Below are 23594 nucleotides of genomic sequence, written 5' to 3'. Positions count from 1 at the left end.
AAAGTGTCAACAAGCTTTAACTATCCTTAGCAAGTTTTCAATGTCTGAAAACTATCCCATTTTTATAATGCTTCTCCCCCCCCAGATATTCCAAGGTGCTTTACAGATAATAAATTACTTTTAAGGATAACTCATTGACATAGTTACACATTCACATGAGCAAACATTGAAGCTAAGATGTGCATAAAAGTTTCCACAAACAGGAAGTAGCAGTATCAATCGAAGAATTAATGCTTCCTTTCTAAATTGACAGACGAGATCTCATTTAAAATCCTGTAAAACTACAGCAGAGTTGCATTAAACCAAGTTTATGTTCTACATTCAAGATATGTGGTGACCTGAACCAAATCCTTTGGTGTCAGCTGCTGGTGTGCTACAATTAAATCCGGCCTACACATGATGGTCACCAAATGGATAAAACATTGAGTAAATAAGGGAAGCATTATGAAAGAAAGCATGGAAAAGAATGGATTGCAGGAAATGAAGGATACCTAGACTGCTGAAGTTGAGATACAAGAAAAGGAATTCACAACCTGGGAACACAGATCTCTTGCCTAATGGTATTGGTCATTGGCATAAAAAAGGTTAGGAACCCTTGTCTTAGAGCATTATCTGCTTCAAATGCACAGCCAGCTGTTTCAATTTTGTGCCTAAGCTTGCACAAATTGTCATGTACATATTTGTTATAATATTCCTGCTGTACACTTCGGCTTTGAGACATTTAACTTTAACTACCTGACCATTAATCTTGACCATCACAAAAGGAGGGAATTTTCCCTGGATTTCCAAACATTCCTCTAAAATAATACCATAAACAAATTATCTGTAATTTTTTTCCTGTGGGAGACAGCTCCAAACAAAAATGTCTGCCATATTTCCTTAACATTAGTCACTGCATTTATGCACAAAACAAGGAATGCTTCCTTCCTTTATTTCTTTGGAACACAAAGAGTAATTAGACAAAGAGGTTTATTCACCTTCTGGTTATTTAAAACGTTGTTGATCAAAGGGTTATTTCTTTTGATCAATTGTGCCAGTCCTCTAAGCATTTCTCCTATCTTCCGGGTAAATAGGAACCAGAAAGATACTCCTACAATTCTTGGAGCCTTCTGATCATCATCTGTCAAAAATGAATGTACAATATGTTAAGCAGCCTTATAACTATAGAAAATGTTTTAAAAACTGCTGATGCTGGAAATCACAAACACAGAAAACGCAGGAACCAGTCAGACAGCCTCTGTAGAAAGAGAAGCAGAAAATGTATCAGGTCAGAAATCTTTCATTAGAAAAAATCCAAGTTGGTCTTGGTCACCTGGCTGCATTTCTACTTCCAGTATACAAGCAGAGACTGAGGACAGCAGCACTAATGGTGAGGACCACAAAGGCATGGTCAAGGGAAGAGGAGAAACACAGGACTGCTTTGAATCGGTAGACTCAACAATATTCAGAGATTCATCTTTAAATCTGAATATGTCATAGTTGTCACTGGTTTCATCAAGACCTGTGTGGATGAGTGTGTACCTTTGAGAACATACTGTCCATACCCAAACCAAAAGCCGTGAATAAACTAGGAGACTCGCAGTCTGCTGAGGGCTAGATCGATGGCAATCAAGACCAGTGATCCAGAACTATACAAGAAATCTAAGTACAACTTACAGAAGGCTATTTTAAGAGCAAAAAAACAATTCTGATTCAAGTTAGAGACAGGATTGGATGCATGTCAGCTCTGACAGGGTTTGCAGGCCATTACTTCCTACAAAACAAAATCTATCATCATGAATGGTTGTGATCCTTCCCTTCCTGATGAGCTCAACACATTTTATGCACACTTTGAGAAGGAGAAAAGAACTACACTTGTGCAAATCCCTGTATTATCTGGTGACCCTGTGATCTCTGTCTTGGAAGCCAACTTCGGAACATCTTTCAAAAAGGTGAACCTTGGCAAGGTGTCAGACCTCAATGGTGCACCTGCACCGAAAACTTGTGCCAACTAATTGGCAGGAGTGTTCAAGGATATCTTCAATCACTCACTACTGCAGTCAATAGCTCCCACCTGCTTCAAAAGCTAACAATCACACCAGTGCCCAAGAAGAGCAGGGTGAACTGCCTCAAAGACAGTTGCACTCACATTTATTCTGATGAAGTGCTTTGAGAGGTTGCTCATGGCCAGAATCAAATCCCACCTAAGCAAGGACCTGCAACTGCTGCAACTTATCTATCACTACAATTGGTCTTCAGCAGATGAAATCTCACTGGCTCAGCCTTGGATCACCTGGACAATAGTAATACCTTTGACAGGCTAACAACAGGAATTCTGCAGATGCTGGAAATTCAAGCAACACACATCAAAGTTGCTGGTGAACGCAGCAGGCCAGGCAGCATCTGTAGGAAGAGGTGCAGTCGACGTTTCAGGCTGAGACCCTTCGTCAGGACTAACTGAAGGAAGAGTGAGTAAGGGATTTGAAAGTTGGAGGGGGAGGGGGAGATCCAAAATGATAGGAGAAGACAGGAGGGGGAGGGATGGAGCCAAGAGCTGGACAGGTGATAGGCAAAAGGGGATACGAGAGGATCATGGGACAGGAGGTCCGGGAAGAAAGACAAGGGGGGGGGGGGGACCCAGAGGATGGGCAAGAGGTATATTCAGAGGGACAGAGGGAGAAAAAGGAGAGTGAGAGAAAGAATGTGTGCATAAAAATAAGTAACAGATGGGGTACGAGGGGGAGGTGGGGCCTTAGCGGAAGTTAGAGAAGTCGATGTTCATGCCATCAGGTTGGAGGCTACCCAGATGGAATAAAAGGTGTTGTTCCTCCAACCTGAGTGTGGCTTCATCTTTACAGTAGAGGAGGCCGTGGATAGACATGTCAGAATGGGAATGGGATGTGGAATTAAAATGTGTGGCCACTGGGAGATCCTGCTTTCTCTGGCGGACAGAGCGTAGATGTTCAGCAAAGCGGTCTCCCAGTCTGCGTCGGCACAACATTGTGGGCTGAAGGACCCATAATGTGCTTTAGATTTCTATGTTCTGTGTTCTATGATTGTTAACTTCAGGAAGAGGAAGTCGAGGGAACACATATCAGTTCTCTTCAAACAATCAGCAATGGAAGGGGTGAGCGGTTTCAATGCCTGTGTGGCAACATCTCTGAAGATCTATCCTGGGCCCAATATATTGATGAAATTTCAAAGTAGGCGTGGCAGCGGCTGTTCAAGAAGATTTGGTATGTCATCAAAGACTATCAAATGTCTACAGATATAGCATGGAGAGCATTCTAACTGCTGCATCACCATCTGGTATGGTTGAGGCCAGTGAACAGGATTGGAAAAAGCTGCAGAAAGTTGCAAACTCAGCCATCTCCATCAAGGGCATCTTGAAAAGGCGATGCCTCAAGAAGGCTATACTCATCATTAAGGACCCCCAACACCCAGGACATGCTTCGTATTGCCATTATCAAAAAGGAAGTACAGGAGCCTGAAGACACACACTCAATGTTTCAGAAACACTTCTTCCCCTCTGCTATCAGATTTCTGAATGGCCAATGAATCCATGTACACTACCTCACCTTTTTTTTTGCTCTCTTTTAGTTTTCTCATACATTGTATTGTACTGCTGCCAATGATATTAAACCTAATTCTGACTCTAGGTAGCAGAGGAGATAGAATAAAGGAAATTTCTCTGTAAGGAGAAATAAAGTATCAATTCAGGGCTGTTAAGATTTGTTTTTGTAACATGTTGTTAATATAGTAAGGTAGTGTAATCTCATATGGCCTGATCCTCATGGACATATTCTGCAAAGCAATCACAAATCTGCATTTGGACTCACCATTGCAGTGGATGCCTTATTATGAACACCAAATGCAGCACAATAGACTGCAAGAAATGCAAGTGAATTGCTGCTTTACTTTGAATTTGTCTGGCAACCCAGGCCTGTACCAGAAAACCAGGTTTGATTTGCAGAGGGCTACTTCAAGGGCAAAGAGACAATTTCGAATGAGGCTGGAGGCGACACTGGAAGCACGGCAACTCCGGCAGGATCTTTAAGAGATTACTTCCTACAAAGCATGAATGGCAGCGATGAGTTCATCTGGTGAAGCAATGCCTTCTATGCACGCTTTGAAAGGGAAAACACAACTACAGCTGTGAAGATCCCTGCTGCACCTGATGACACTGTGATCTCCGTCTCCGAGGCCGATGTTATACTGTCTTTAAAGAGAGTGAACCCTCGCAAGGCAGAAGGTCCCGATGGAGTACCTGGTAAGGCTCTGAAAACCTTTGCCAACCAACTAGCAGGAGTATTCAAGGACATTTTCAACCACTCACTGCTATAGGTGGAAGTTCCCACCTGCTTCAAAAAGGCAACAATTATCTCAGTGCCTAAGAATAATAATGTGGTAAACAGAAAATAATCTGCAGATGCTGGGATCAAAGCAACACTCACAACACGCTGGAGGAACTCAGCAGGTCGGACAGCATCCGTGGAAACAATCGGTCGACGTTTCGGGCCGGAACCCTTCGTCAGGACTGTAGAGGGAAGGGGCAGAGGCCCTACAAAGAAGGTGGGGGAGGGTGGGAAGGAGAAGGCTGGTAGGTTCCAGGTGAAAAACCAGTAAGGGGAAAGACAAAGGGGTGGGGGGAGGGGAAGCAGGGAGGTGATAGGCAGGAAAGGTGAAGAAGGAATAGGGGAAAACACAATGGGTAGTAGAAGGAGGCAGAACCATGAGGAAGGTGATAGGCAGCTGGGGGCGGGGGCAGAGTGAAATAGGGATAGAAGAAGGGAGGGGGAGGGAATTACCGGAAGTTGGAGAATTCTGTGTTCATACCAAGGGGCTGGAGTCTACCTAGACGGTATATGAGGTGTTGCTCCTCCAACCTGAGTTTAGCCTCATCATGGCAGTAGAGGAGGCCATGTATGGACATATCTGAATGGGAATGGGAAGCAGAGTTGAAGTGGGTGATTACCGGGAGATCCTGTCTGTTGTGGCGGACGGAGCGGAGGTGCTCGACGAAGTGGTCCCCCAATCTGTGTCAGGTTTCATCGATGTAGAGGAGGCCGCACCAGGAGCACCGGATGCAATAGTTGACCCCAATAGACTCACAAGTGAAGTGTTGCCTCACCTGGAAGGACTGTTTGGGGCCCTGAATGGTGGCAAGAGAGGAGGTGTAGGGACAGGTGTAGCACTTACGCTTACAGGGATAAGTGCCGGGTGGGAGATCCGTGGGGAGGGACGTGTGGATAAGGGAGTCATGGAGGGACCGATCCCTGCGGAAAACGGAGAGAGGTGGAGAGGGAAAGATGTGCTTAGTGGTGGGGTCCTGTTGAAGGTGGCGGAAGTTGCGGAGGATAATATGCTGGATCTGGAGGCTGGTGGGGTGGTAGGTGAGGACAAGGGGAACTCTGTCCCTGTTGTGGTGGCAGGAGGATGGGGTGAGGGCTGAAGTGCGGGAAATGGAGGAGATGCAGGTGAGGGCATCATTGATGACAGTAGAAGGGACACCACGATCCTTAAATAAAGAGGACATTTGAGATGCCCTGGAACGGAAAGCCTCATCCTGTTAGCAGATGCGGCGGAGATGGAGGAACTGGGAATAGGGACTGGCATTTTTGCATGTGGTGGGGTGGGAAGAGGTATAGTCGAGGTAGTTATGAGAGTCAGTGGGCTTGTAGAAGATGTCAGTGGAATGTCATTCTGATTCAAGATGTACTTCTTCACCTTTCCTGCCTATCACCTCCCTGCTTCCCCTCCCCCACCCCTTTGTTTTTCACCTGGAACCTACCAGCCTTCTCCTTCCCACCCTCCCCCACCTTCTTTATAGGGCCTCTGCCCCTTCCCTCTACAGTCCTGACGAAGGGTTCCGGCTCAAAACATCGACTCATCGTTTCCACGGACGCTGCCCAACCTGCTGAGTTCCTCCAGCGTGTTGTGAATAATAATGTGGGCTGCCTTAATGACTATTGCCCGGTAGCACTCACATCGACAGTGATGAAATGCTTTGAGAGGTTGGTCATGATGAGACTGCCTCAGCAAGAACCTGGACCCATTGCAGTTTACCTATCGCCACAATAAGTCAACGCCAGACGCAATCTCAATGGCTCTTCACACTGCCTTAGACCACCTGGACAATACAAACAGCGATGTCAGGATGCTGTTCATCGACTATAACTCAGCATTTAATACCATCATTTCCAGAATCCTGATAGAGAAGTTGCAGAACCTGGGCCTCCGTAGTACCTCCCTCTGCAATTGGATCCTCAACTTCCTAACCAGAAGACCACAATCTGTGCGGATTGGTGATAACATCTCCGCCTCACTGATGATCAACACTGGTGCATCACAGAGGTGTGTGCTTAGCCCACTGTTCTACTCTCTGTATACACATGACTGTGTGGCTAGGCATAACTCAAATACCATCTATAAATTTGCTGATGATACAACCATTGTTGGTAGAATCTCAGGTGGTGACGAGAGGGCGTACAGGAGTGAGATATGCCAACTAGTGGAGTGGTGCCACAGCAACAACCTGGCACTCAATGTCAGTAAGACGAAAGAGCTAACTGTGGACTTCAGGAAGGTTACGACAAAGGAACACATACCAATCCTCATAGAGGGATCAGAAGTGGAGAGAGTGAGCAGCTTCAAGTTCCTGGGTGTCAAGATTTCTGAGGATCTAACCTGGCCCCAACATATCGATGTAGTTATAAAGGCGGCAAGACAGCAGTTATACTTTATTAGGAGTTTGAAGAGATTTGGCACATCAACAAGTACACTGAAAAACTTCCATAGTTGTGCCGTGGAGAACATACTGACAGGCTGCTTCACTGTCTGGTATGGAGGGGCTGCTGCACAGGACCGAAAGAAGCTGCAGAAGGTTATAAATCCAGTCAACTCTATCTTGGGTACTAGCCTACAAATTACCCACGACATCTTCAGGGAGCGGTGTCTCAGAAAGGCAGCATCCATTATTAAGGGCCTCCAGCACCCAGGACATGCCCTTTTCTCACTGTTACCATCAGGTAGGTGGTACAGAAGTCTGAAGCTGCACACTCAGCGATTCAGGAACACCTTCTTCCCCTCCGCCATACGATTCCTAAATGGACATTGAATCTTTGGACACTAACTCACTTTTATTTTAAACTACAGTATTTCTATTTTTGCAGGTACTTAAATCTATTCAATATACGTAATTGATTTACTTGTTTATTTTTTTAAAATTTTATTTATTATTATTTTTCTCAGCTAGATTATGTATTGTATTGAACTGCTGCTAAGTTAACAAATTTCACGTCCGTATGTTCTTACCTGTCGCGCTAATTTATTTTTCTATAATCCACCCTACTAGTAAAGATAAAAAGGAGTGCACCTCAAGGACAACTCAACTGCCACTTTCCGCGAAGTGTCAGGACTCGGGTCACGATCAATACACCATAAACATATTTCAGGCTAGTGGAACATGCCAGTTTGATTTTAAAAATACTAACTTGGCTCATGTATCCAATTGTTGCTGCCCGACTTAATGAGTATGCCTCAGTTGGTAGTTTGTTTTCAGTTTCGGATTTCTAACATGCGTAGTGTTCTACTCAGGGAAATAAAAATAGCCGATGGGGAAAGAGACAAATACCACTTCCCCTGACCTCTCTTGTTGAGCACTGCCTTTCTAAAAGAAGTCGTGCGCCAATTTTAAACAAAATTACATGAAAATTGGAACAATAAACCACACACAGCTAAGTTAAATGCGTCCGAGCCTTGACAGACTGTACCCGTTCCCTGACTCTCGGACGACTCCTACACACTGTTTCCAGTATCCTGAGTGTATTTTACAATCCCCTAACACTTACTGACACGGGTGTTTCTCGGCTTTGGGTATTAACGCCAGGCTACACCCGTTGTTGATGCTTCCGGAGCTACTGGCGTTCGGCGGCTCGGTGGGAAACCGCAATGTGACGCCTCTTCGGGGCGGACCTCCCGCTTCGCCGGTTCCCTCCTACCTCCCATCCCCTCAGGCACGCCGAACCGACCGAGGAGGAACAATGGCATCCACCGGTTACCTTAGCCAACATTAGAACAGCTTGTGTGAGTTCTTTTTTAAAATTAGTTTTGATATCCTTCTCACTTATTTATTTCTCTAATTTTGAACGTGGGCCTTGAAAATACTAATTCCCGACAGGGAGACGTCACGCCTCTTCCGGCTGACGCCCGGAGCCACTTCCGGCGGGGTGGGGGAATGTTTTTGTTCGGGGGGGAAAAGACTCCCACCCGAAATAACCTGAGAAGCTGACAGGAAGGGAAGCCCCGGACCGTCCGGGAAGGGGGAGGAAGGAGGAGCCGGCTGCGGGTGCTCGCGAGGTGAGCTGTTGTACCTTCTTGTGTTTGAGCCAGTGCACTGGGTGGCTGGCTGGCATCAATTGAGGTGTTTCACCTCGCACCTTGGCTGGGGCACTGGGGAATTAGAATGGTGGTGGGAATGGCTGGCAGATCAGGCATTGGGGAATGGAGGGTGGGAATGGCTGGCAGATCAGGCATTGGGAAGTGGAGGGTGGGAATGGCTGGCAGATCAGGCATTGGGAAGTGGGGATGGAATGGCTGGCAGATCAGGCATTGGGAAATGGGGATGGAATAATGGCTGGGAGATCAGGCATTGGGGATTGGGGGTGGGAATAGCTAGGAGATCAGGCATTGGGAAGTGGGGATGGAATGGCTGACAGATCAGGCATTGGGAAATGGGGATGGAATGGCTGGCAGATCAGGCACTGAAGAAAGGGATGGGAATGGCTGGGAGGTCATGTACTGAAGAAATAGGGATGGCTGTCAATTTGGGCTCGGTGTGGGAATGGCTGACAATCTGGACTCTTACTGGTGGGATTGGGAATGGCTGGCAGCCTGGGCTCTGGGGAATAGAATGATTGGGAGATGGCCTCTAGAAAGAGCAAGGCAGCAGTTTGGCCTATCAAGGGATAGGAATAGAATGACAGCTCATTTCCTGATGGGAAAAGGAGCAAGTACCAACACATGGTATGACTCTTCTGGGAAATAACATGCCAGTGATCAAATGGAACACTTAATTGTCATGAACTAGCAACTGAAACTTCTCATGAATCAACTTAAAGATGACACTGTTCACCTTCTTTGGAGAGGAATAATGCTTATTTTGTGGGGTGGTGGCTGTAAATTGGATATGTGGTGTTAATAATTGGGCGACTTGGATCTGTTAAATGATTCTGGTAACTGGAATCTAGTTTCTGTGTGGAACTGTTATTTTGAGATTTTGTTGATTCTACCAGGTGAAATAGTTCACCTTTGTTGAGTTATAGTTGGATTATATTAGTCAAATGATCATGTTTCCATTGTAACTAAGTAATCTGATTTTATTGTGTACAGAATTTGTAAAATTTACAGTGTAATAGAAAAGCATTAATGCATAATGTCAAAAATAGTGCCCTTTGTGCTCTACTCTCTGCCTGTGATTCTTGGGTTTATTGCTGCTCACTGCAACTATTCTTTTAAGTATCATAAACTTATAAAAAAACGAAGTAGGAAATAGAAACAAACTCTTTGGTGTACAGAGCCTGGGGCAGGCCATCAACCAACCATTTACTCTAATCCTATATTATTTAAACCTTTCAAATAGTGAAAGGCCTTGATAGAGTGGATATGGAGAGGATGTTTCCTATGATGGGAGAGTCTAGGACCAAAGGATAGATGGGGGTCCTCTTAGAATGGAGATGAGGAGGAATTTCTTTAGCCAGAGGGTGGTGAATCTGTGGAATTTTTTTACAATAGGCAACTGTGGAGGCTAGGTCTTATTGTATATTTAAGGCAGAGGTTGATAGATTCTTGTTTGGTCAGGGCATAAAGGAATATGGGGAGAAGGTGGAAGACTGGGGCTGAGAAGAAATTTGGATCAGCCATGATGAAATGGTGGAGTAGTCTCAGTGGGCCGTATGGCCTAATTCTGCTCCTATATATTACGGTCTTATTAATCTCGTTTAAAAAACTTTTCCCCACATCATCATCCACTCACTCCCCCTAACGATAGGCAGGCTTCTTGCTACTCTTTGATGTACATAAATGGATGTATCTGTGGACTACCTGAATTCAACATCAACTTGAACTGTGATTGCTGCCCACGGGTAATAAATCTTTAAGTTAATTCTAGTTCAATAATGAAGCTATTCCCTACTGATACAATTTATTTCTTCATGTAGATGTAGATGAGTTGGATTATGGCCATAGCCATGGGCTTTAGGGTATTCTGTGCAGCAGGTATCCATCACCATATTGACTGGATTTGTCACCATTAAGATAAAGAACTAGTGGCACAGGTTCACAAGACAAGCAGAAGCTGGTCTCCAGTCAATATACAGTACAGGTACTAGTGACTATGGGATGAGTCTGAGTCACTGACATATGGGCTGATAGGGAGTTTCAGCTGTGAAGAGTCAATTTACTTGGAAGTTGCGTTCATTCTTGGGAATCCTTCTGTTGTAACGTGAATTGCTGTGCCTTCAAACATTTTGAAGATTAGTCCTTTTGTCAGAAACTCAATGTGATATCCTTGAGGGAAAATTAAATACAGCCCATGTCTTACAGTTTAACTTTTATTTGAAAGCAGTAAAGTCCTTTACAAATTAATACCAAATCTGAAAAGGGTAAGTTAATTTTTCATACTTCTATTGCATCCAAGCCTTGCAGCAAGAGTCACTGAAAACTCGCTGAGTTTCCTATCTGGCATACAGCTTATTCCTGAATTGAAATGCTGTAGATTTTTTTTGTTTCATCTAGTACTAGTGTTTGATTTAGAGCATAGTTTCTACAGCATATTTGAATTGTAATGCATTAGTTTAAAACAAGATATATAAATAGAGGAGGGAGAAACTAAGAGTTGTAAGGGTTTTTTGTAAATCATATTAGTAGTTATGAGAAAACTTCTTGTTTTGAGTATCACTTGTGTAACTACCATGATTGTGGATAAATAACAGTAGATAAATTTCTAGGGCTTTAGGGCAGCAAAATAGTCAAATAAATGACTTGGACTTTTACACTAAAAAAAGCTAAAATACAATAAGAGTGAAAAATGGCAGCTCCACCTTCGGAAAACTGTATGTCTGGACTCTCCTTCAGAGTTTGTTCAAGGGAATGTTGAGGGATGATGAATTCATGTGGGTTATAAGTCTGTTCATAGTTGCAACAACTTAGTAACAAATGAGTCTTGGCTTGATTTTTTTTCTTTTTGTATGTTGGAATGAATTTGCTAAATAAAATGATCAAGGGTTTGGCATAATTTTTTCATGACCACTACTGATCAGTACATTTTTATGAAGTGTTTTTTAACCTACCTAGACAACAGAGATCTTGAATGTTGCAGTATTGGTTTTATGCAATGAGTTCAAGGCCAGGTTCATGGAGAGAGTTCAAAATGTCCATTTTAAGTGGAAAAGCCATGTCCAGCTGTGCATTGAGGTTAAGATGTTAGAGAAAACATGGAGATTAGAGCCGACTGACTGTCTGATATGAAAGGAAGTTCCATTGAAAGCTTCTCATCAGTTACTTGACTCTTCCTATCAAACTATATCTCATTGCCAAGATTTGAGATTGTAATTGTTCTGTTGAAGTGAACTTAATAACTAAACATTAAGAGTCAAGGTCCAATACAACACTTGAGCACCTACCCACCCTTTTCTTTCTCATTGTTTAGAAATTTTAATAAATTTAGCACTGCAGTTTTGTTTTAAGTTCGTCTTGCTCTTTGGTTAAATATATCTTTTTTTTAACAATGGCTTAGCATTTGTAAGGCTTTCTGTGTAACGAGGAGCGATGGCTAATTTGTATTCTTTGTTTTCCGTGGAATGATCAACCACTCAGCTAAAATATCCTTGAGCTAAAAGTTTTTTTTTAGCTATTTAACACAACAGTAATAGGTGCTACAAGAGTGGTGATGAAATGGTAACAGTTAACACTTAAAATGCTGGAGGAACTTAGCAGGCCAGGCAGCATCTATGGAAAAGAGTAAACAGTCAATGTTTTAGGCCAAGACCCTTCTTCAGGACTGGGTCTTGGCTTGAAACGTTGACTCTTTTCCATAGATGCTGCCTGGCCTGCTGAATTCCTCCAGCATTTTATGTGTGTTGCTTTGGATTTCCAGCATCTACAGATTTTCTCGTACCAGTTCACACTTGCAGTTCCCAGTCCAGATGAGACCCATTTTCAGCTGTTTCTTTCAGCTGGAGCACAATTTTCATGATAATGGAGTGTATCTCAAAGAGATTTGGCCTGAATATGACTTAAAGGAAAGAAGCTCTGGAGAGGTGCTCATCAGGTTGTTGAACTTAATGAAAGAATACTTGTGAAGGGAGGAGAGATGAAGGAAAGAAGCACAAAAATAATTTATCAAATCACGAAAACTGTTGTATCAATGATACAGACTGGAAAAATAATGAATATTTTGATATCTTTTTTTAATAAAATGGTCTATAGAATCAACAGCTCAGAAAAGGCCCATCAACCAATTATGTGCATGTCAACTATGAAATGCCTTTCTATACTAAACTCATTTAGCAGCATACTGTTAGTAGCTTTCTATGCCAGGTGATTTATGTACTCAACCAGATCAAAGTTCAAAGTAAAGAGTATGAGAGTACATATATGTCACCACATAAAACCTTGAAGGTTCTTTTTCCTGCAGGCATACTTAGCAAATCTATGGAACAGTAACTGAAAACAGGATCAATTAATAACAAACTATGTATACGCAAATATAAATAAATAGCAATAAATAAGGGAGCATGAAATATAAAGAGTCCTTAAAGTGAGATCATTGGTTGTGGGAACACCAGAAGTAGGATGAGTGTAGTTATCCCCTATTGTTCAAGAGCCTGATGGTTGAGGGGTAGTCACTGTTCTTGAACCTGGTGGTGCGAATCCTGAGGGACCTGTATCTTCTACCTGATGGCAGCAGCAAAAAAAAGCATGGCCTGGGTGGTGGGGATCTTTGATGATGGATGCTATTCTTCTGCAGCAACGTTTCATGTAGAAACATAGAAACATAGAAACCCTACAGCACAATACGGGTCCTTCAGCCCAAAAAACTGTGCCGAGCATGTCCCTACCTGAGAACTACCTAGGCTTTACCCATAGTCCTCTACTTTTCTAAGCTCCATGTAGCCATCCAGGAGTCTCTTAAAAGACCCTGTCGTTTCCACCTCCACCACCACTGCCGGCAGCCCATTCCACGCACTCACCACTCTCTGTGTAAAAAAAAACTTGCCCCTGACATCTCCTCTGTACCTACTTCCAAGCACCCTAAAACTATGCACTCTCGTGCTAGCCATTTCGGCCCTGGGGAAAAGCCTCTGACTATCCACACGATCAATGCCTCTCATTAATTTGAACACCTCTATCAGGTCACCTCTCATCCTCTGTTGCTCCAAGGAGAAAAGGCCGAGTTCACTCAATCTATTCTCATAAGGATTGCTCCCCAATCCAGGCAACATCCTTGAAAATCTCCTCTGCAGCCTTTCTATGGTTTCCACATCTTTCCTGTAGTGAGGTGACGAGAATTGAGCACAGTACTCCAAGTGGGGTCTGACCAGGGTCCTATATAGCTGCAACATTACCTCTTGGCTCTTAAACTCAATCCCACGACTGATGAAGGCCAATACACCGTATGCCTTCCTAACCACAGAGTCAACCTGCGTAGCAGCTTTGAGTATCCTATGGACTCGGACCCCAAGATCCCTCTGATCCTCCACACTGCCAAGAGTTACTTTAATGCTATATTCTGCCGTCAAATTTGACCTACCAAAATGAACCACCATGTAGATGTGCTGAATGGTTGGAGGGCTTTACCTATGATGTACTGGGCCGAATTCACTACTTTTTGTCAAATTTTCCACTCAAAGGCATTGGTGTTCCCATACTAGGCTGTAATGTAGCCAGTCAGCACACTTTCCACCACACGTCTATAGAAGTTTGCAAAGGGTTTTGGCGACATGCTGAATCTCCGCAGACTCCTGCAGAAGTAGAGGCACTGTTATGTTTTCTTTGCGATTATATTTATATGATGGGTCCAAGACAGGTCCTCTGATTTAGTGATACTCAGGAACCTAAAGTTACTGACCCTCTCCACCTCTGATGTTTACTGGCTAATAGACCTATGATTTCCCTCTCCTGAAGTCTACAATCAGTTTCTTGGTCTTTATTTGAATATTATTCAAATATTGTGAGAGTAGCTGCCTTAACACTTTCCCAAGCAGGGTGCTGCAAATTGCAATCTCCACACTGTAGGTAGAAAAAAATCCTCAGATCCTCTCTAACCATCTTAGTCCTCAACATAAACATGTGCCCTCTGATATTAGGTGTCTATTATGGAGAAGTGTTTCTCACTATTCATCTTATATGTGCCTCTCATAATTTTGTATGCATCTCTTTGCTCCCGCTTGAGCCTTCTCCACTCCAAAGAATACAAAATAAGTATATCCAGTCTTTCCTCACCACTGAAACATTCTAAAATTTGTGTAGTAAATCTCCTCTGCATTTTCTCTAGTGTAGGTGAGTTCTTCCAATGGTGTGGCACACAAAACCACACACAATACTCTAGTCAAACCATATAGTTTTATTAAGTTGTACCATGACCTTCATGTTTTTGTATTCTATGCCCCAGCTAATCCTATTTGCCTTCTTCCTCTTCTCGACCTGCGCTTCCACCATTAGAAATCAATGACCTTGCATACCAAAGTACCTTTGTTCCTCATTTCTGGCCCTATCCCTGCATTCGTGTTGTAGGTCTTCCCTTTCAAGACCTAACAGAATGCCTGATTTTCCATCTGCCATTGCTCTGCCCAGTTTACCAGCGAATCAATAGTATTCTTTAACCCAAGACTATCCTCACAATTAACAACAGCAATTTTCATGTCCTCTGCACATGTATTAATCATACCTCCTACATTCACATCTCAATCTCTACTTTCCCCTCTCAGGTTTTGATTCCATTTATATAAATCTATTCTTAATTTTATTTACAGAAACAGGCTGAACTTGTCAGAAGTTCAAAGTAAATTTATTATTGAAGTATGTACATGTCACCATATACTACCCTGAGATTCATTTTTTTACCGGCAGTCATAGTAGAACAAAGAAATACAAAAGAATCAATGAAAAACTACACATAATCAAACCAACGTGCAAAAGAAAACAAACAGGGGAAATACAAAAATAATAATAATAATAACAACAATATAGCATGAGTTGTAGAGTACTTGAAAGAGAGTCTGTAGGTTGTGGAGGTGAGTGAAGTTATCCACACAGGTTCAGGAGCCTAGTGGCTGAAGGGCATAACTGTTCCTTGATCAGGGACCCAAGACTCTTATACCTCCTTCCTAATGGCACCATTGAGAAGAGAGTATGGCCTGGATAGTAGATTAGTCCCTACTATGCATTTTTAGAAGTTTGTCAAAGTTTTTCATGACGTGGAACTGTGCAAACCTCTAAGAAAACAGAAGTGCTGCCGTGCCTTACCAAGTATAAAAATTTGCAAACTCAGCAATATGGAGAGATGACCTGTTATAAGATGCAGTATTTATAAAGTTTCATTCTGCCCAATTTGTAAAAGTTTTTCTCGAATAGACACGAGAAAGGTAAGAGTCTCAAGAAGAGTCACAGTGTAGAAATGTAACAGTGACTGATCCTTTGCGAAACCAGATTTTCGTTCAGGATATCCATTTTGAAAATGAAGGCGTATATGGAATTGTATTCCCTTCCTTCCTGTCTTAATGTAATTTTGAGACTATTATTAAAAACTGGAACAATTATAAGTACTTTTTGTACAGCTGAGCAGGATCTTCACAGTAAGTAATCAGAGTGTTAATATTAACTTATATAACTATTGTAGATTTATAAAGGTTAATCATTAACTCCATTATTTGGAGGTATTGTAATCTAATTTATTCTTACTGTTAAGGGTGTGGGTTTGTAAGTTAAAGAGCCAAACTGATTGCTATATTGGTGCATCTTTAATGTTGCATAAGACCTATTTAAACAGGTGGCTGTTGATCATAAACCAGAATGATATTAAGTTTAAAACTGCAAACACGAGGAAATCTGCATATGCTGGAATTTCAAGTAACACACATAAAAGTTGCTGGTGAACGCAGTAGGCCAGGCAGCATCTCTAGGAAGAGGTACAGTCGATGTTTCGGGCCGAGACCCTTCATCAGGACTAACAGAAAGAAGAGCTAGTAAGAGATTTGAAAGTGGGAGGGGGAGGGGGAGATCCGAAATGATAGAAGACAGGAGGGGGAGGGATGGAGCCAAGAGCTGGACAGTTGATTGGCAAAAGGGATATGAGAGCTGTGATAGCGGGTCTGAGTCAAAATGTGATTGAAAAGTTGAAGAGCTGAAGAAATTACAGATGGAGAGCAGTGAGAGATGGTTTCACTGAACCCCCGTCGAAGAGAAGATTTAAACTTCTTCAGTGTAGGCATCACAGGAAGGGGCTTCGCAGTAGTGAATTTAAAAACGCAAACACAAGGAAATCTGCAGATGCTGGAATTTCAAGCAACACACATAAAAGTTGCTGGTGAACGCAGCAGGCCAGGCAGCATTTCTAGGAAGAGGTACAGTCGACGTTTCGGGCTGAAACCCTTCATCGGGACTAACTGAAAGAAGAGCTAGTAAGAGATTTGTACAGTCGACGTTTCCTAAAGGCACAGCTAGTGCCATCTAATGGAATCTCTACCACTCAAAACTTTCTGTTTTTGGTTACAAATGTGAGGAAGTGTGCTTCATATCTAAGAATTTTTGTTCGCGGTTACTGAATCTTCATCTTGGATTGTTGTCTAATGTCAAGTTCATCCCAATTATTCAGTCTCAAATTCTAGGCAAAGGTCATCTAGTAAGCATTGAGCTTTGGAGACTATTAAATGGACACAGAGATACAGTTAGCCTTTAATGAGCTAAAAATGTAGAGCTTGCCAGTGTGCTTGATGCCAGTGATCAGTGCAAAAAAAATGTGTGTAGCTTTTTTGATACCCTGTAACACATGTGAAGAAGCCAAGCCTCCAGAGCAGATTCACCCCTTTTCAACTGCATCTGATTCTCCTGTCTCTGGTTTTCCTCTCTTCCCCCCGCAGGAGAAAGTATTGGCCTTCCATTTATAGCATTTTAATATTGGCTACCTCACACATTTTAAATGGACTACTAGAAGATAACTTGGTTTTAAAAAAACTTCAGGCTCGTGTCACCAAACCCTAAGAACCATCAAATCGGAAGCAGAAAAATTACTTGAAGTTAGCTGAATTCTCCTAATATAATTCCTGCCAGAGGGCCAAGTTTGTTGTTATATAATGCTGAAAATCATTAAATTAAAAGGATGAAGAACATTTTTCTGTTTTCAACTGAACCCTCTTTCCCACACATAAATTTCTCTCAGTTGTAGTTGCTCTATTCTGGAGTAGAACGTGCACCAGATAAATCTTTTTTTTACTGCGATCTTCATTAAGTAAGATCAATAGAATATTGAACTATGTAACCAAAAGGTTAATGGTGAAACCTTAAGTACTTTAGGTAGATTTTGCCATAAGCATTTAATTTAATTCTTGTTACTAACACTGACAGAAGACAATCAGGCTGCATTGAGAAGCCCCACAAGATTTGTCACATGTATTTGTTGTCCTTATTTTAATGAAAGTCTGGTGAAACGTGTGCTCTACCTGGAAAGGTGGTGTCTGACAAAGAATTATAGAGATTAGTTAGGTTCGTATTTATCAGCTGGTTTTCATGTTTTGTCAAGCCTTCCATGTTGTGCATTGAGGCCCTCTTTTGGTTGCAGTTGACCATGGATGTGTCTAGCTGTCTATGTTCAGTTGATACACAAGCCGGGGGGTATGATATGGAGACCAAGCTATTGCCCATGCAGCAGGCTCCCCTTCTCCACACAGCTGATGAATCCAAAAGAACATCAGATACTGATACAGTTTGGCACCATCAACCTCTCAGGAGTTGCAGTCAGTGTTGAACTCAATATAGGAATGCCTATATTGAGTTCCAGTTCTGGATTTTTCCTCTGGGTTTACTCCTGAAGCCTTCTCCATGGGCTGGTATAGCCAAAAGGCAGTGAAAGTTTGAGAACAGAGTTTTCCTTCTCCTAGATGAGCTACCAACCACAACTAACAAGTTCTGTTTGCTTGAAGCAACTGGTTTTAAGGTGCCAGTAACCTGCCTTTGCCCCTCCTGTCAGTTCTAACGGTTCCCACAGGCTTAGTAGCTAAGACCCCCATGAGGGCCAGGAGCTGGATTTGGTTGTTTGAAATGCATACCATTGAGAGCATTTAGTTGGTAGTGGGAACTTATCCCCACTACCATACCTCTCCTCGACCCCTCCAGTTATGACAACCTTAAAGTTGAGCTTTATAATCATGATATTTCTTATTGGTCTGCTTTTCTAAGTGAGGCACTGCTTTGGAACATTTGTTTATTTATATCAGTGTTCTGGTTATATACTTCTGCACTTGTTATATACAGGGGTAGGGATAACAGTAGTAAATAAACTACTTAAAATGATTCAGAGGTCACACTTTCTAAATCTGTTGCAGGGTTTCTCTTTGGTTCTTCAGAACTATGTGTACAGAATAAAACACTGGAATTTGGAAAGCATAGAATGGTTACAGTATAGAAGAAGGCCTTTCAGACATTGCATGGAAACTGACTCTCTACCAGAGCAGGCCTCTAGAATCTCCCACCAGGCCTTTCACTGTAGACTTGCAAATATTTTATTCTGAATTTGTCTATCCAGTTCCCTTTTGAAAGCCATAATGAAACCTGCCTCCATCATATCCACAGGCACTATAATCCTAGTTCCAGCCACATGCTGTGTAAAGAAGAATTTTTCCTCAGGTCACTCTTAAATCACCTCCCCTTTTTCTTATGTCTTACATTTTACTTCTATTTCTCAACCCCTCAAATAAAGGGAACTGCTCTCACTATCCGTTCTATCCAGATCCCGCATGTATTTCTATCAGATTTCCCCTCAGACTTGTCAGAAAACAGACATTAATCTAAACTGAGTGACTGATATTTGGGATTAAGGATGAAATGCACAGTCTGCAAAGGCACACTTGTAAGATAAAGTTACACCAAACATTTTACTACTTTGCCATCTCACCTCTTTTGATTTTCTTCTGTCTTTAAAATTTTAGTGCCAGCAACTGCTCCTATGGCGGTAAGAGAGTGTAATGTGCCCAGAGCTGGTGGGAATCAAGCACAGAAGGCTATTTGCTTAACACACAGAGCAACCGTGTACAGATAACAACCGGCAACACGGTGAGTGAGAATAAAAGTTGAATTACTAGACTAGACAGTATTTGCAAAACCAACTTTGTGTACAACCAAGTCATAATAGATTCATCAGAAATGGAGCATGAAAATAATGAGTTTACAGTGAATTTTTTATTTCCCAGAGAGAAAAAAATCTCTGAGCAATTTGTCTTTGTAACATGATCTACATGTTAAGCAATCATAGATATTAAGAGACAACTAGAACTTTAATATTCTTCTATTCAAGAAAACACAGGCAGTGATACAGTTTAATAGAAATCCTAAACCATATGAGCACAATGGTTTATGAATTGAATTATGTTCTGTCTTTTGTGTATCACCCCGTGTAAGTGTATCATACACCACTGTAAATAAAGACACTTGTAGTATGATTTGGCCCATTACACCTGCTGTAAACCTAGACAATATTAACAATGATATCAAGCTGCAGATTAAAGTACAGGAACAATTGAATGAATTTCTGGCTTTAGTTAACGTCCAGCTTCAAAGATTTCTCTCCTCAGCTCTTAATTCATCAGAGCTTGGATTGGATCTCCATTTCAAGGCAGAGTGTGTGCTCACGAGCATTTTGTTGGGCCGTCCTTTTCTTAGTAAGTCCAGTTAGTCATATTTTATATGTGAACAGAAAATAACTGCACTGTGAGTGCAAGTGTTGCGTGTGATACTTAGAAATCATTGTGTGTTTATGGTTTGATTCTTTGTGTCTGAAACATTGAATCTAAAGTGTAAGAAGGTACCCAAGTGCTTTGGATTTGTATTCCTGGTTCTGTAGTCAATGAAAGACATCAGACTGAGAGCTTTGATTTGAGTGGTCCAGCACAAAGAACAATAAGGCATGGACCCAAGTGTGCTGGTTTTCAGTGATTTCTTTCAATTTTTTTTTTACCAGTTAGGATAGGTATAAAACTACAAAGCAGGAACTTCATTACTATAAACAGAACTATTTTTCTATTAAATTTGTTTAATCCTGTTAGATAACTTCTTGCAAAGCTATTTGTTTCTGTGATTAAAAAGTTCAAGTTTGTGTTTTGTCATAGGTATATATACCTATGAGGGACTCTCCTTCACATGTTCTACCAGTCTGTTGTCACCGGTACAATCTTCTATGCGGTGGTGTGCTGGGGCAATGGCATCAACACAGGTGATGCCAACAGCCTCAATAAACTGATTAGAAAGGCTGGCTCATTATAGGAGTCAAACTGGACACACTGGAGGCTGTGGTAGAACAAAGGACCCTACAGAAAATCCTGGCAATTCTGGACATTGTTTCTCACCCTCTGCATGCCACCTTGGCTGAGCAGAGGATCACTTTTATTAACAGACTAAGACAACTGCGCCGCTCCAGAGAACACTATATGAGGTCATTCTTACCCTTGGCCATTAGGCTCTATAATGAGCCAATCTATAGCCAGGGAATTGATGACCCCCCCACGCCCTCCTGTTAGACTGTTTGTAGTAACTTATTTTTTATTCTTTCTACTTCTCTTCTATTATTTATATCTGTACACTTGTAATGTTACTGTGACACTGTAATTTCCTTTGGGATCAATAAAGTATCTATCTATCTATATACAAAGGGTATAAACACAATGAAATTTAGGTTTTTGCAGCAGCACAGAATATAGTACATATATAACAGATTTAAGTTAACATAAATTATGTTAAAATTATATAAATTATTTAAAATACACTGGGTGGTGTAACCTTATCCTGCACTATAGTCCCCACCCACCACAAACTTTCCCTGTTGTTGACTATAATATTTTGTGGAATGCTTCTTTCCAAGTCTTACCATTGATAGCTGAACTTAGACCATGTGCTCTGAAATTTCTAATCTAGACCATGTGCTCTGAAATTCCTTACCTAAACTTCTCTGGTTCTTTGCATCTTTGAAGTGCTTAAAACTAATGTCTGAGACAAATATGACTGAGACATAAAATTGCCTATCTGTGGATGAGATAAGCATTTGACAAGTCTTTCTTACTTTTGGATCTTTTAAACATTATACAAATGGAAATAATTCCAGAATTTTGGCAATGAATGCTAATATTCAGTACTGGGTAGATGGGTATAATCAATTCAATATCATGGTTAAGAACCTCTGAGGGGACTATTGTGAAACTCTACAACTGAGTAATGGCCTATTTGTCAATACTAACAGTTTCTAAATGATTGAGGTTTGCATCTAATTCTCGTTGGTGTCCTCAAACCATATAAAGGCAAAAAATTAAAGTGGCCACAAGTTTGCAAGCTACCAAAATCCTGCTAGGAAATAAATTAACATAGTTTTATAGATTTTGAAATGAGAAATCTCTTATCTATTAGAGTTTGGCCCCTTGTATTTCCTCTATCATCTCTATAAAGTAGTGGCCAATCTATTATCTTTGTGCCATTTTACTGGACTAAAAACATAATCTTGTGATTTGCTTAATATTTTAAAAATCTATCAATCTCTTTTTCAACGTCTGTGGCAATTAGGCTCTCATAGACCTCTTGAATTATAAAAATTTACCGCTATCTGCATAATACAATTCCTTGCCATTTCTGTCTTGAATGGCCAACTTGAATTTTGAGACTGTAATGTGGATTTAAACACCCCACTCAGGAGAGATATCAATTCGGTATCTTGCCCTATCAAGCCTTTTTAAGAATTTTGTACAGTCAATGGGATGACCTTGCATTCTTCTAAAGTTGACAGGGTAACATCAGCAGTTTCATAAATCGACCAGGCCAGGAGTCAATTTGGTGAACTTTAAACTGCATTTATTTGGGCAGGGAGACCAGATCTCTACACAGCCTACCTCTTGTTCAATAGATGTAACTCCTCAGCTTTCTAAGGATCCTTTCATCCGGGATACTTTAGGGATTCCCAACTTGGCATCCACGGACCCCTTACTTAATGGTATTGGTCCGTGGCCAATCTTTTATTAGAAGCTGAGAGATGTGGCTCAAACTAAAATAAGTTTCAATAGACAATTATTACTATACAATTTTAGTTTGTTAACTTGAGTATGCATGAAACATGGTTACACAGCAATTTTCTGTTGCCAAACTAAATCAAGCACATTTGGACAACAGGGCGTGAGGGGGAATAAAAATCATAGTGATATATCACTTTTGCAACAGGAAATAAACCCAAAGATTTGAATTACGACTGTCATGGCATAGAAACTTTTAATGGATAATTGTTGACGTTGTATTGTTCAGGCTTTTTGGCCGCTCAGCAAAGACCATAAGGTCCAGCAAAAAAAATTGCACTAATTATCAAAATACACAGGCCAAGGAGGTACATCTGCAGACACACAGCTTTTCCCTCTCTGCCATCAAATTTCTAAATGGACGATGAACTAACCCATGAATACTGCCTGACTATTTTTGCTCCCTTTGTACACTACTTACTTAATTTATTTTTAATATATTTATCTTATTGTAATTTACAGTATTTTTTATGTATTTCACAACATGTCAGTGATATTAAACCTGATTCTGATTCAGATAATTTGTATGTTTTATTGTAGATGATCATAATGACCAACCAAAATATTGGATATGTAGAAGATAATTATTTTCTATATTTTTATCAGTGTTGGTTTTTGTTCAGTTTATGAGAGTCTGGAAAATAGAGATTATGTATCATTCAGCAACTTTGAGATAACTGATGGCTGTGAAAATATCAGGTACTTTGAATAAACTTCTTAGTGGGATGTATGGTATAGCACAGCCAGCTGGTGATGTAGTGGCATCAGTACTGGACTTTGAGGCGGTTGATCCTGAGTTCAAATCTGGCCAGGTCCCAACCTGGGCAGAAGCAGCATCTTATCTGTACAGAAAGAAGGCCTGGCAATCTACGTCCTTATCATGCCCCAAAAACCCTATAGACAGCTACACTATCAACCTGATGACAACTCAGTGGCACTCAACAACAACAGCAACAATGTTATAGCATAGGAGGAGATCTTTTGGGCCATTGAGTCTGTTCTTATTACTTTGGAAATCTACTTACTTTGTAATTCTACTCACTTCCGCATATTCCTGAGTACTTTGCCTGTCTAAAAGAACACAGTAGCACAGTTGCTCCCCAGCTCCTGTGATCCAAGTTCAAACACAACCTCTGGTCAGTTAGCATGTTCTCCCTGCGACTCTAGATTTTCCCCACATCCTCTTGTTTCCAAAGTTATGTGGATTAGTAAATTAATTGTCCCCAGAGTGTAAGTGATTGGTAGAATCTGAGGGAAATATGAGAAACATAAAATGGGATTAGAGTAAACTGTGCT

At 41.4% G+C, this 23594-nt stretch overlaps 2 protein-coding genes across 12 annotated transcripts in view; one reads left to right on the top strand and one right to left on the bottom strand.

Moving 5' to 3' along the window:
• The window catches only part of LOC140186189 (kynurenine--oxoglutarate transaminase 1-like), a 158571-nt gene that overhangs the window by 51931 nt on the left and 83046 nt on the right, over positions 1-23594 (bottom strand). For 2 of the 7 annotated variants that reach the window (XM_072240140.1, XM_072240139.1), the window contains exon 2: positions 978-1120. In XM_072240140.1, coding sequence (XP_072096241.1) covers positions 978-1049 — 72 coding nt within the window. In that variant the 5' untranslated portion in view covers positions 1050-1120. Of the gene's footprint in view, positions 1-977; positions 1121-7472; positions 7490-7829; positions 8162-23594 lie in introns of those variants that run through there. The other 5 variants (XM_072240145.1, XM_072240138.1, XM_072240142.1 and 2 more) reach the window with 5 other exon arrangements.
• The window catches only part of LOC140186187 (volume-regulated anion channel subunit LRRC8A), a 57743-nt gene continuing 42067 nt past the window's right edge, over positions 7919-23594 (top strand). Inside the window, exons 1-2 of one of the 5 annotated variants that reach the window (XM_072240134.1) lie at positions 7919-8064; positions 19182-19305. The gene's annotated coding sequence lies outside the window, so the exon portion shown is untranslated. Of the gene's footprint in view, positions 8065-8186; positions 8338-19181; positions 19306-23594 lie in introns of those variants that run through there. The other 4 variants (XM_072240135.1, XM_072240133.1, XM_072240137.1 and 1 more) reach the window with 4 other exon arrangements.

This window comes from Mobula birostris, chromosome 22, assembly GCF_030028105.1.
Source record: "Mobula birostris isolate sMobBir1 chromosome 22, sMobBir1.hap1, whole genome shotgun sequence".
Taxonomy (NCBI): Eukaryota; Metazoa; Chordata; class Chondrichthyes; order Myliobatiformes; family Myliobatidae; genus Mobula; species Mobula birostris.
This window is presented reverse-complemented; position numbering and strand designations above follow the sequence as displayed.